The sequence below is a fragment of the Euprymna scolopes genome, chromosome 14 (genome assembly GCF_053919585.1).
Source record: "Euprymna scolopes isolate OS-2025 chromosome 14, ASM5391958v1, whole genome shotgun sequence".
In the NCBI taxonomy this organism is placed as follows: domain Eukaryota; kingdom Metazoa; phylum Mollusca; class Cephalopoda; order Sepiida; family Sepiolidae; genus Euprymna; species Euprymna scolopes.
Genome location: NC_136495.1, coordinates 150,014,972 through 150,029,539, shown reverse-complemented (window position 1 = coordinate 150,029,539; position 14,568 = coordinate 150,014,972). Strand labels below are relative to the sequence as shown.

The 14,568-nt window shown below is 32.6% G+C and overlaps 1 protein-coding gene and 1 pseudogene across 1 annotated transcript in view; both read left to right on the top strand.

Annotated features, from left to right (window-relative positions):
* The window catches only part of LOC145293287 (uncharacterized), a 42,638-nt gene extending 30,614 nt beyond the window's left edge, over positions 1–12,024 (top strand). Inside the window, exons 8-10 of the mRNA XM_080139890.1 lie at positions 1,286–1,448; positions 3,983–4,092; positions 11,249–12,024. Coding sequence (XP_079996016.1) covers positions 1,286–1,448; positions 3,983–4,092; positions 11,249–11,943 — 968 coding nt within the window. The 3' untranslated portion in view covers positions 11,944–12,024. The remainder of the gene's footprint in view (positions 1–1,285; positions 1,449–3,982; positions 4,093–11,248) is intronic.
* On the top strand, positions 761–882 carry LOC145293417 (5S ribosomal RNA; annotated as a pseudogene).
* Positions 12,025–14,568: the final 2,544 nt, after the last annotated feature.

The window sequence follows — 14,568 nt, the reverse complement described above, 5'->3', positions numbered from 1 at the left end:
AACTCCAAGAATGAAAGTGAATTGAGGGAGCCTTTGTTATTTATATTTAAGATCTAGAAATATGTACAACACAATAAGAGTAAAAAATTGAAATAACAGTGATTGAAGCATAAGTAAGTATATTAAGGAAATTCCCTGATGTATGTGAGTGATGTGGGAGTAGATAATTGTTAGAGAGTGAAAGTGTCTGCCACCTTTCTTGTGAAACACATTTTGGAGAAACAGCTAGATCGAAAAAAAATGTAATAATATTTATAAGGATACGCATATTTTCTGAAAACTGCATTAGGAAATGTTGTGGGTGGTTAGTGGAAAAGATTAGCATATGAAGCTTTTGGTTTGTAGTCTATAATAGTCAGAGTAGCAGGAAAAACATTGATTTGATTTATTATAGATGAATCGAATATTTATTGAGACCAAAAATAAAACAAAATCTCAAATACTTCAAATGTAAATAAATAAAAATGTCAAAAACCAATATACATAATAGTAGTAATCGTAATAAAGTTATAACGAAAAGCACAAAAACAGTAGCAGCAGTGATTTTTCCTTAGCTCGTCGTCATCATCTCTGTCAAAGATGACAATGAATCTAAAAATGGATCATGTGTAAATGTATGCTGAAAGAAGATCAGTGAAAGCATTTGTTTTATTGAATATTACCTGCCCTTTTTTATGGCTAATTAAAATTAATTTTTTTCTTAAACATAACTCAATTTCATAACCACAGAATATTTTAACATGTATTTTGTGGGATTAAAATATATAGGCACAATCACGTTGACACACCGGTTCTCATCAGATCACCGAAGTTAAGCAACGTTGAGTCTGGTTAGTACCAACCAAATGGGTGACCATTTGGGAATTCTAGGTGCTGTATGTGCTCTCTGCTTATCTCGGCATTTGTTTCCAGTCGTCCTGTACTTCACTTGCCACTGGTATTTAACAATGTTGTCTCAGGAAAGGTGTGATTGGATATTGCGCACCTCCTACCACAAAAATTTCATGCGCAGGCAACCCTTCGTGGGTATCCATTGTCTGTCAAAGACTGAAGGAGCCTGTTGTTTAAAATATATAGGAAGAAAGCTTCAGAGAAATAAATGTTAATTCAGTTTTAGTGTAATAATAATAGGTTAGTTCTTGAGTATTCTGTCAAATTAAAATCCTGCGTATGAAGATACATTCTATCCAAAATATAAGAAATGATTCCAAAGGAGTGAAAAGACTGAAGAACATATTGAGCCTTCTCACGATATTTTTGTAAATTTCTAATTATATTATTCCAGATTTAACCCTTGAATTCGAAGAAGGTGAAGTCTATGATGATTTCAAGCAGTTTTATGAAGATGTCTTACCAGAGTTCAAAAATGTTGGCCATGTTACTCAATTCAAAGTATCTTGTAACTTTGAACCTCATCTCCGTGGCAATGTTTATGTTCAGTATAAAACGTGAGTTAAATATCTTTTTTATAAAATGGGAGTTAAGCATCAATTTTTTAACATCTTTTTTTTTTTTTCAGATAAATAAATGTTAGGTTAAAACATTTATTTCTTTTTTCAAATCTGTGTTTTGTTTGTAATTTTATAAATGTAAAAAGTAATTTCTCCTGAAGATTGTTATGCCATTTATCTGTTCACTATTATCTGCTCACATATTGTCTTTGTGATAATCGTTTGTAGTTCTACTTACAAGTGACTTCAGGCTTTGTTTGAAGCAATTTCTCTTAAAATTAAAAAAAAAAATTTATATAAAAAATCGTTTTTCTATACAGTTTTGTTTGGTTTTTCTAAAAATTAGGTACGATCAATATACGACTAATTGCTGCTGCTGATTAAAGCAATTTTGATGCAGGCTATCGACTGGGTCTGTCAGTGTAAAATATTGTAAAACAATCTTGTAATAAGCAATAAAACAAATTTACTCAGAAGTTTCGAGAGGTTATTTTTGGTAAAAATCTTTTTAAGTTCATACCTAAAAAGATATTTACTAAAGAAAACTTCCGATTTTTATTAAATATTTTATCTTACACAGGCAATCTACTGAGTCTGATAATGAAAAATGTCTTGTGCTATTCAAAGAAACAACAAAACGACTTTACACACAGTTACGGTTGATTATTTTTTGGCAAATCCTTAAAGACTGAGACTTTTTTTCAACCCAGTGTGCCACTTTTTTTTAATTTTTTAATCCTTGTAAAAAAATAAACAAGTTCATTTATTTATTATTGAAATAAAAAAAAACAAAAATTTTGTCACAATCACAATTTTCAGCTGAGAGTTTTTTTTTAAATTTTCAAATTAAATTTTACAAGAAGTGACCTTTTTCTTTAAAATTTAAATTTTGTAACACAATAATAATGTAACACTAGAAAATCTTTGTAAAAAGTAGAAGAAATCCTTAAAGACTGGGGCAATGTTGCCAATCCTGTGTGCCTCTTTTGGGGAACTAGTTTTCCTCACATTTAAAACATTAGTGTCTAACTGCCCTCGTGGGGAGGCAAGTAAATAACTATTTAAAAAATTATTTTCTCCTTTTTATCTTTTCTTTCTCTTTTTTAAAAAAATAATATTGTAGAAAGTTTTGTTTTATTATAACGTGACTTTGGTTCATTTCTCAAAAAAAAAAAAAATGCAAAGAAAACCCATTTTTTATCCTATTTGATGAATGACTTTGTCAAATCCTTAGCCATCATTAGAAAACTTGTGCAGAAGAACCCTGGGATACGGTGGCTCTAGGATACAATCTTTTCAGATTACAATGTGGAATACAATGTTTTTCCGGACCCTGGTTATGGTATTTACCTTATGGTGTTGTTTATAATGGTGTTTGATTATATTCGTGTGTATTATATACTGTACTGTATTCTGTTATTAATTTTTAATGCCGTATCCTGGTATATACTATATTACAAATTGACAAGAACTAGAACATCTTGTCTTTAATTGTACATGTTTTTTTTTTTTTTTATATAATCTTCTGGCTTTATCGATTCTGTCATCTGTCTCTCCTGTCTGGGTTCTTTCTGGTCATCTAGAGATCATCTTACGTCCACAACCTTTTGAATCTCACTATGTCAATGACCCTTACATCACCTTATACTCATGTGATCTGTTTTCATGGTTATTTGAAGAAGATCAGGTTACCTTGTTTTTCTACAGAAAATAATCCTCTTTCCAGTTTAATTAAAAAATAAATAAATAAAATAAAGTACTCTTTTTATTTTTTTGGTATATATTTTGATCACAGAGACTACCGAAGTGTTCATAGGTTTTTGGATTGAGCTATGTTTGAAAAAAAAAAAAATGTTTTAATTTTTGTAACTAACCGTAATTTGTAATTTACTAAGTCGCTCATTTTTTACTAAGCTTCTCTCTGTTACTCTTACCCTCTCCCACTGTATGCTTATATGTTGATTGCTCCCCTCCCTCTGCTCTAATCTTGGACAGTTTTTGTCATTCTTTCTGTTTGCCTCTCTATCTGTTTATCAATAGTCAAAAAGTAATAAACTTAGCAATAAAACAGAAGATTGCAATAGGGAATTTCATCACAAGTATTAATAGTATTTAAAAGAAAAAAAAGCTAGTGAAATATGAACAGAAAAGACTAATTTTGTCTTTTTTAACTTTAACTGGTTTTGCGAACTCACCTTTTTTCCTGACTCAAATAAATCTAATCCTATTATTAACCAGGAGATTTGAAACACTTTAACATTTGATAAAGAGGTCTTACCTAGAAATATGTATTATCCCTTGTTATATTTAGAATACAATGATTAAAAATAGTTTCTTTTTAATCTAAGAAAAAGAAGACTTCTACATCTATAAAGAGAAAAGATTAAATTCATTTTATTTAATTAAAATGTCTAAAATAAATGAGTATTCACAAGTTAAAATTGAAAAGAGTTTTACTTTTTTTACCCATTTTTGCACACATTTGTGATACTTTCTTAAAATGTCTTTTATTTTTTTCTATTCTATATCAGTGAAGAGGAAACGATGAAAGCCTATGCCAAGTTTAATGGTCGTTGGTATGGTGGAAAACGACTTTCCTGTCAAGTGGTGGAAATCAAAAGATGGGTTGCTGCCATTTGTGGTACGTTAAAGGATGAAATAATTTCCTCACTTTTACACCCTCTTCAGAATTCACATGCAATTTTAATTTTATATTAATAATAATTACACTGTTAATTTCTACATTGTAATCTTCTCATAGCAAAACTCGTTCATGTTCTGTAAAGTCAAAAACAAAAACAATTTTACTCTACCAAGGAACCTAATCAAACCTAAAACCAAAAAATAGTGAACAATTATCTCCCTTAGATTAAGTGAGGATTGTTCTTATTTAAGTTTCTGGCCTTCAAAGAATTACTTTTTAATTTTGGGTAATATAACACACTCAAAAAACTATATTCAGCTTCATTAATTAGATGCATTATTAGTTTTTCTGTCATGAGCAAATATGCATGTTTATGATCTGTAGCTAAATTAATCATCAATTCTCTTTTCTTGGTATGTCATAATCTTAAAAGCTAAGAGCTGTACTTACGTTTTACAATCATTTGTTGTTGTAATCCAATCCCAAATTTCCCACTTCAGACAAAAACTGCACTAGATGATCTGATCGTCATCTCTTCCCATTTTTTTTAAATATCATAAAATACTTTACACTTCCAGAGCTTGTGAACCTGATCTTATCCTTGCTATAGAGTAAAAAAAAAAAAAAGGCTCTGTTGAACTAGCCTCTGTCCTCTCCAAAATCTATAACAAATTTATTGCTGAATCTTGCTTCTATGATAGCTGGAAAATTTCCTCAGTGGTATCATTTTTCAAGAACTCTTGTTAACCTTTTATAATCTGGTTGAACTAATTTGTTCAGTCATAAATAAATGAATATAACACCATAAAGTGGGAATTGATTCAAACACGCCTTGTACCTTGAGTAGATGCCAGATACTTCCAGATTGCAACTATCTATTGCTTACATTCAATACGCCGCCATTTGTCTCAGAGAGTGAAGATTTAGTTTGTTGTCATAAACACACTTTTTTCAAGCACTAGGGATAATAATCAAGGTAAGTTTATGAAATGCAGAAATTCTCAGTGATAGTTTAACAATTGAATGTTATAATTTTTTCAAGTTTGAAGACAATCATAGTATCATTACTCTTAAAACTAGCTAAAGTTAAAGGGATTGAAATTATTGAGAAAAAGGCATACAGTGTATGAACATGACTGTTGAACTACATTCAATGATGAGGGCCCAACTTGTGAGATTTAGGCAGTGTGGAGCCACCCTGTAGTTACCTATATTCTAAAGTTCACTTGCAAGTGTTTTATCTATGAGTCAGTCCCGTATATACCATGAAACTATCTGTTGGTATATGTACAAATTTCCTGATGCTACCAGTTCAGGCTGTCCACCATTTTTTTTCCCATTCCCAATCGTGTTCTGCAAAAAAAAATATAAAATTTTCCTCTACAAATCAGCTAAACCAAACACCATTAATAAATATTTGAAGATATAAAGCACTTGAAGTATAAAACTTTTTAAAAAAATAAAAAATTACTGGATTTTTTTTTTTTTTTTACACAGTGATCACCACTTATCAAGGCCCGGAAGCCACTCAGGGATAAGGGTTATTGCAAGTACATTACGTTAGTGTGGAGATTTGATGAAGTGTTTACTTAAAGGGGCGGTTCATTAGGAATTTGTTAACATTGGACTTGAAGACATCCAAGTTGTAGTCCGGAGGGAAGCAGGCAGACGGAACAGAGTTCCACAGGCGTGCAGTTCTAAGAAAGAAGCTTTGTTCATGGAATCCACATTTTGATTTAGGCACAGATATAGAGTGGGGGAAATTTTTCACAGTGGATTCAGCTAGACCGGTGTTTTTCATGAAAGATTGGCGAGGGGGGACCAGAGATTGGAGTTCAGACGAGCACTTGCCATGGATTCAGTATTAAATAACCTGAAAAGGGTTGATATGCCATAATGCAAAACAACATATACAAATTTACAGCATGAATAAAAATTTGAGTATTTTAAGAACTTGAATTCTAAAAAGCATTTATCAAAATGACTAGAACCAGTAATGCAATAATCTGAAAAGGGTTAATATGCTTTAAAACAAACCAAACAAATCTGTTATTAGAACAAATTGATAACTTTTTAACACTTTGGAGTTTAATCTAGAGGAAAGGTTTATCTTAATCAGTCAATCTCATGTTGAACCACTGAAAAATGTTTGGTGCCAATTTATTTAGTCAAATAAAAATAATAATTTCATTACGTCCTGCGGGTGTCGAAAGTTATTCTTTTGACAAAAACTTTTGCCTACTCTAAACTAAACTCTTTCACAAAAATACTGCATTCACTCCATGGCTTTAATCCTGCTTAAAAGATATCCAATTGATTCAATGAAATTTTATTTACAAAAATAGACATATATACCATACCTGAGTAATGATAGGGGGGTGGGGGGATCTATGAATACTCTAAAAAAAAAAATGAAGAATAAAGGACCCCAAAAAATGCTAACAGGGTAAGTTAGTTGGCATCTTGAAGAATGTCTATTACTAGCAGCTGGGGGTAACTCATTCACTTGACTAGCGAAGCGATTAAACATCCAAAAAGCTGGAATCCAATGGAACTAGCTATTGCATGCGATGCTCAGGCAAAAAAACTTGACTGCTTTTTATACACAAGATCCTTACTTGTATCCACTTAAAAAATTTTTTTTTTTTCCTTTCAAAACTGACAGATAAAATCTTTTTCTATCACATCTGATCTTGACCTCCAGCTTGTGCTTAAAGAAAGCAGTCAGATCCTGATCAGCAAAAGATTCAACCCCTTTTGGTCATTTCTGAGAGTCCCAATCACCATTTGTGCTCCAACTTATAGAACAGGGGTAACAGTGAACAAAAGGATAAACTAAAATTGAAACATTTCCATTACATTCTGGTAAAAATTAATCTCAGAAAAGGTTTTTGTCCTTGGTAAGATTTGTCATGGTCAAGTGTTTTTAGTGAAAAGCGAGAAGCTTGCTTTTAAAGATGTTAAAAGTAACAAACTACGTTTTTCGAATTTCACTGCGTGTTCAAGATTGAAGAGAGAATGAGTAAGATTACAATCACCAATCACTCTAATAGTTTCTTCCCTCAAACAGCTAGACTTTGAAATTCCCTTCCTGCTAACTGCTTCCCTGACTGTACTGATATGCAGAAGTTTAAATGTAACGTAAACCAACATCTTGTTAATCTTTCCTAGGCATAGTTTCAAATAGTAGCCCCTTACGTCCAAGTGGTGATATGCCTTGTTAGGGGGTGAATGTGAGAGTAAAAAAAAAAAAAAAAAAAACAGTGCTCTTTGAAGTGCTGCTATAATTGATACATTTTTTTAAACTATTTTTCCCTTTTATTTTTCTTTCATTCTTTTCTTATGCAAATTTATTCAATTTTTCTATCTTTTTTTCTTTTTCATTTTTTTTTTTTTTTTTTTTTTTTTTTTTTACTTGTAAGGGTTGATCCCAGTCCATGGCGCCAATGTGATACCATGCACATGACAATGATTGCCAACCCTAATGTTGTGTGCTGTTGATTTGGTTTCTTTTCTCTTCTGACAGTGTCATTGTCTCTCACATTGGTGTACAAGTTCACGAATATAAAATTAAAATAAAACAAAGCACAAAAAATCCCCACAAACTCTGATACATTCTGTAAATATCAGTTGTACTCTGGGTGTGTGTGTGTGACACTATTGGCCCTCTGAATTCTAACATTCGCATCTTAGTCATCTGCTAAGGCTATGTTTGTCAGTCGGTGGACAAGTTCATTTCCTCTTCTCAACCTAGAGATTTCTCGATCTGACCCAAAGCCACAATCTGTCGTTGACTGTGGCAAACTCACAACTATTCTTTAACTGTTGTCAACTGTTATAAACTCAAGACTGTTCACAAATTGTTCCCAACCGTCATAAACTGTCAAAAAAACCCACCGCCACACCCTAACTCTATATTGACCTATTGTATAGCCTTTTGTCCCAAGTTATTGCCACACCTTAATTAACAATCCTATTTTTGCTTTCTTTTGTGTTTCTTTCTGAACAACTTCCTCTCCATTCTTCTGCTGATAAGCCTATTTTCTCTATTTTTTGTCATATTTTTCTTTCCCCCGCTACTTCCTAACACTTGGAGAAGGTGGAGGGGGGTAGGCGTCAATGTTTCCCTATTGTACCACATGTTTTTTGCAGCAAAAACTTCCCGTCTGCACACACATATGAGCAAAGAGAAACTTTTGTAGATGTGATAATTTTCATATTTCATTCAAATAATCATTTTGTGAAATCGAGTTGATAAAATGTATTTGTTTCTTCATTATCAGATAAGAAAGCACAAGGTTTGTTTTTATTGTAAGCAGAAGATTAAAGAAGAAAAAAAGAAAATGCACTGACAAGTGCAATACAAATTTAAGATTTTGTTTATTGACAAATATTTTAGATATGTCCATGCATCTCTATAAGAGGCCGGGTCTGTCTGTCTGCCATTTTTTAATTTGAAATAGCATTTTCATCTCTCAATGTTCAAATGGAATGTTTTTTTCTGAAATAACACAAATTATTTTCAGATATGACGATTAAGACGTTTTTTTGGCAGTCTTATAACTTAATTATCACTTCTGTCTATTTTGTTTTTTGAGTCTTTGAGTTGTCTGATTGCAGGTATGATGTTTCTGACAAAGAGAAAACAATTACTTTCTGGGTCGGCTGGAGATTTTCAATCTTCTCATAGTATTCATCATCATTTAATTGTCAGATCTACCCATTTCATTAACTCTTATTCTCGAGTTATTTTTAGCCTTTAAAGTTTTTTTTTGTTTTCTTTTATTCAAGACAATTTATCACTGATATGTAAGGAGCTACCGTGAATTAGAAACCATGCTTGTAGGGACATCCTAAGTAGGGAGTTGAGCAGCAAGATGTCTGTTCACATTACATTTAAATTTCTGCATGTTAGTATAGTCGGGGAAGCAGGATACAGGGAGGGAATTCCAAAGTCTAGGAGTTCAAGTAGAAGGCTCTCTGGCATTAAGGTCCTCTGCACTGAAGGCATGGAATTTTGCTGCTTGTCAAGTTAGTTGGGGGCGGGGGGGGATTATATCGAGGGAGAACCAGTGCTACAAGTTTGTCAGAGCAGATTCCATTGAAGTACTTGTAAAACAACCATAGGGATGCAACATTGCGGCGATGGGACAGAGGTTGGAACTTAGATGACAGTGCAAAACCTATTAGATTGAAGACTTTTTTTTCTCTCTACGAACCCTGTCTAATAAAAAGACGAGTGGTTGATGGACTTGCTTAAATGTGGCAACAGTACTTCATGCATGGACGAATGGTGGCTTTATAGGGATACAGGATAATGTCAGATGTGAGTATTTTCTAGCATGATAGAGGGAGCCCACCTTCTTTGCAGCAGCTTTGGCAATGTGACTTTTTTCTATCACTATTTCTGACAATATTTTTTGAGGCTGTTTACATGTAATTGCCTTAAAAGCAAATTTCATTTTTTTTTAATTCTGGATTAAAGGCTAAACAGTTCCCCATGAAAAGAGAAAGTTATATAATAATTAAATAAGAAAAATAGTGCAATAAATCTTTTTAAATTTTTAGCCATGGGTTGAGTTTTTTATGTAAATTTAACATAAAATAGTTCTGCTTGATTTTTATTAAGCTTTTCTTGGAATTTCAATCAATGAATTGGTTGATAAATCTATAAAAGTGAAAATGTTTGTGTGTTTGTCTGTCTGTGTACACTTCCCTATCAAATAACTCTGTCAATTTTTGGTCTACAGACTCGAAACTTGAAATAAGGAGTAATGAGATTTGGGAAAATCTTTTTAATCAGTTTTTGGACAAATTTGGCTGTTAAGGGGTCAAAGTTCAACGATTTGACCTTTGAGAATTCTACCAAACACCGTCACCAATTTTGGGTCTAGACACTTGAAATTTTAGATACAGGTTAGCTTTTTAATCAGTTTTTGGGCGAAAATTTGGCTAGCAAGAGGTCAAAGTTTAGAGCTGACCTTTGTAGACTCTACCAAACTCCTCTACCAATGTTGGGTCTAAACACTTGAAATTTTAGATGTAGATTACTTGGACATGAGTCAAACATTTTAATTTAATTTGAGCCCAAAACAAATGTTAAGGGGTCAAAATTGGGGTCAAAGTTAAAAAAAAATTTGACATCTGCAGTCCCTACCAATTTTTCTCGATGGCAGTTAAGGAAGCCTATTATATAGAACGGCATTACCGTACATATTCACACTTTTTAATATATACGTACGCACATAAAGTTATGAACAGTACATAGGGCCCGAGCAAAGCCGGATGGAACTGCTAGTAAATTATAAGTAAAAAATCCGTAATATTAACATGTAATTTATCATTATTTATTGATGGACCTCATTTTCAATTTTCTATTTTAAATCATTTTTCAAAGTTTTCAGTTTTTATGCTAACTAGTAATTCTATACTTTTATTTGGATAATTATTTCCTCTAGAGAAAAAAAAAACCCTTAATTTTGAAACTCCATAGAATAAGGAAAGTCTTGTTCTATTCCTTGTTTTTGAACTTTTGATGAATTGATAATGTAAATTTTTATTTTCCATCATTTTATTTTATCTTATATTAATGCTCTATTTATAATATATAATAGCGAACCTCCCTTTATCAAGGTAGGATCTAATATGAAATATACTATTCTTATAACATTTATTTATTTATTTTTTTTAACATAGGCATCACTTATCAAGGCCCAGGGGTCACTCGAGGATAAGGGTTAAATAGTGTAAAGTAGTCAATTGGACAATATAGTAATTGTCAGTAATGGAAATTCAGTAAATTTGTTAAGGGGAACGGCTTATCAAGAACTTGTTTACATTGGACTTGAAGACAACCATATTGTAGTCAACTGGAAAGCAGGAAAATGGAATACAGTTCCACAGGCCTCTAAACTATAAACTTTCAATAATTTAATATTTTTTGCTAAATTTAAATTTGCAGCATAAACTACATTTGGTATGTGTTGGTGTGATTGACCATCAATTTATACACAGATTACGGTTGTTGACATGGGATGCATTGTGTGTGTTTTTTGCAATTCAATGATTTGTGCGTTTTATTAATGTTTGTGTTCAGCCATAAAAACTATCAAAATTGTCACGTAATAATAATAATGTTCTTTCTCGTTTTTAGGGTTATACAGTGAAAATCGATGTCACAAAGGAAAGTCGTGCAATTTTCTTCACGTTTTCCGTAATCCAACTCGTGAATTTAATCGATCAGACCGAGACTTTGAATCACAAAATCACCGCCAGCATCGGAGGGAAAATTCAGTGATGAGCCATCGGAGTAGCAGTAGTCGTTATAATCGATATTACCGCAGTGATCGCTCAAGGCATTCTCCTTCTCCTTCTAGAACTAGATCCACATCAAGACGATCTCCTTCTCCTAAAAGAAGAAAAAGAAGAGGCTCTTCTTCCCCAAATCATTATTCTAGAATTAGATCCTCAAAAAGGTCTAGGCACAGGTCGAGATCAAAGTCGCGGTCATGGTCTAAATCAAGATCTAGGTCAAGATCAAGGTCTAGAATGTCATCGCGGTCAAAGCCAAGATCAAGAATGCAATCACGGTCAAGAAGCAGATCAAAATCTCCACAAAATTCAAGGTCCTTATCTCGCAAACATGAGAAGCAATCTTATTCAAATAAAACTTATAAGGAACAAAAAAGAAAGGGCAAAGGTCATTCAGAAAAATCCAAATCCCATCACGCATCACATTCAAAGTCACAATCTTCTAATAAATTATCCTCAAAATCACGTCGAAGATCTTCATCTCCGTCCTCGCCATCATCTTCTTCCTCATCCTCGCCTCCTCATCACTTGACATAATTTTCACAAACCTGAAACTTTTAAGGAAAAATTTATTTAAAAATTTGTAAGATTTGAAAATAAAAATATTGAATTTACAAAGTTTTCATGGATAATTTTAAATTTGAAAAAATTTTTCAAGATAATTGTAGGTAAGTGGTTAATATTTTTTTATAATACCAAACTGCAGAGTCAGGGTTGACATTTTAATTTCAAATAAATCGATGATTGTTTATATTACTTGCTTTGATTGGACTATTGTTCCCATCTTGAGTGTTATTTGTGCAACATTTTGGTCAGATTGTCCTTTGACCATCTTCAGGCATGTTGTTTGTTTGGGAAAGAAGTTTTTTTGCACATATGAAACAATAACCATAAAACAGAGACTAACTCCAATAATACGAAAATATCTACTGAGCCAGTAACTTTTCGCCCTTTCTTTTCCATACAGCATGCCTGAAGACGGTCGAAGCCCAAACGGACCTAAGCGTTGTATAAATAACACTCAAGATGAAAACAATAGTCCACTCAATACAAGTGATATAAACAATCAACCCTCATCTAAAAAAATCAAAACTTTAAAATCAATGATTAATAAGAAATGTGTAAATGGTATACAAAATACACACAGACACATTTTATCCATCAGTAATTTGAAGTGTTAACTGTTCAATATTGTAACCAATTATTGGTTAGGCTCAAGAGAATAGCCAGTGCATGTTTTTTTTTGTTTTTTTTTTTAAATTTTTGTTTTTTTATTTGAACAAGAATGATACGATGGATGTGTAATGTGAGTCTTAAAGACCGTCTTAGTTCTGATGACTTCAAAAGAAGATGAATCTTTTTTTTTTTTTTTAATTACATTTTCATCCCAAACAAGGCACAGTGCCACTTTGATGTAGAGGACTACTATAAGTTGAAGGGATACTCTGTAGGGAGTTGAGCAACAAGATGTCTGTTCACATTATACTTTAACTTATGCATGTCAGTACAGTTGGGGAAGCAGGAACCTGGAAGGAAATTCCAAAGTCTAGCAGTTTTGGGGAAGAAACTATTGTAGTAAAAAGCTTTCTTACATCTAGGGACCTCTACTGTGTAGGGGTGGGATTGTGCTGCTTGTTGCATTTGTCTGAGGTATTTACGTCGAGGTGATACAAGGGCGTGTAGTTCGTCAGAGCATCCACCATTAAATTACTTGTAGAACAGGCAGAGGGATGTAATATTTTGTGGATGGGACAGAGGTTGAAGCTTAGATAACATTTCAGAACCTATCAGGTTGGTGACTCTCTTTTGAACTTTGTCCAGGAGCGAGAGATTAGTAGCAGATGCACCAGCCCAAATGTTACAACAATACTTTATACATGGGCGAATAGTGGCCTTATAGAGGTACAGGATCCTTTCAGGCATAAGTAACTTTCTAGCACGGTAGATAGCCCATTTTCTTCACAGCAACAGCCTTGGGAATGCTCTCTATATATCTGTTCCAACTCATGTTCCCTGTGAACGTTAAGCTGAGGAGTTTGAACGAAGTGCTTTCAGGTAATGTATCTTTAGCCAAAGCTATTGGTAGTTGAGAAGGTTTTTTTTTTCTAATTATTGAAGGAAACGAGCTTTGTCTTTTGGAAATTGAAGAGTAGGCACAAATTTTTCTGATACCGATTTCGATTAATTGTCCCAACACTACTTCTAAACTAAATGAATCTTGAAACCCAACTGCTAGGCATAAAGGGTTCAAATGTGGACTATATTTAATTTTAGGCAAAGAGGATAAAAAGAGGGTAATACTTTTTATGAAAATGCAGATATCTCTGATTTTTGTGAAATTTTAACAATAAGTATTCGACATCAATTACTAAATATTCGTCAAATTTCAGGGGATTTAATTGGTTGGAGTATTTAAAAAGATTTTTTGGGAACATAATGTGGCCAGAATCTTTTGCTTGAAAAATTCATATATTTCAGACACTTTGAATTTTTGAGAGTGTTTTATCAAGATCATGCAATGGATTTTCAACAAAATTGAAATAAAAATTCTTGGCATAAGATTAAATATTATTATATTTTGATTTATAAATGCAAAGGCATAACTATAAAACAACTTTTAATTTCTCTAGCATTCTTTATCAAGGCCACCAATAATTAGCACAATAATTGAGGGGAAATTAAGTCTATAAATGCCAAGTAAGTTGGCATATACAGTAAACAGTCAGATAGTTTTTTTAATGACCAGAAGTTGGGATATATAATTATATATACTTATATATACATGTACTAGTTTTGTCTTGTGTATAATAATTACTAGGGCTAGGACAACAGCATATTCTTTTCATTGTTTTGACTCTCGAGTGTGTATCCGTTGACATCTTATATGATGCGGTTCTCAGTTGATTAACTGTGTCAGATATATACCCGAGAATCAAAACAATGAAAGGAATAATCTGTTGTCATAGCCCTAATAATAAACTATGTGATTAACTCTCTTGTGTCTGCTTTATTTATGAATTGTTTATATTTATTAACGTATTGTTTATATTAGATTCTATGCGCATTCGGAATTCTATACAATTGAATCTTCTCTAATTTATTTATTTTTTTAAATTTTGTCAGGGGATAATGTGATTTAGGGGCAGATTTATAAGGGATATG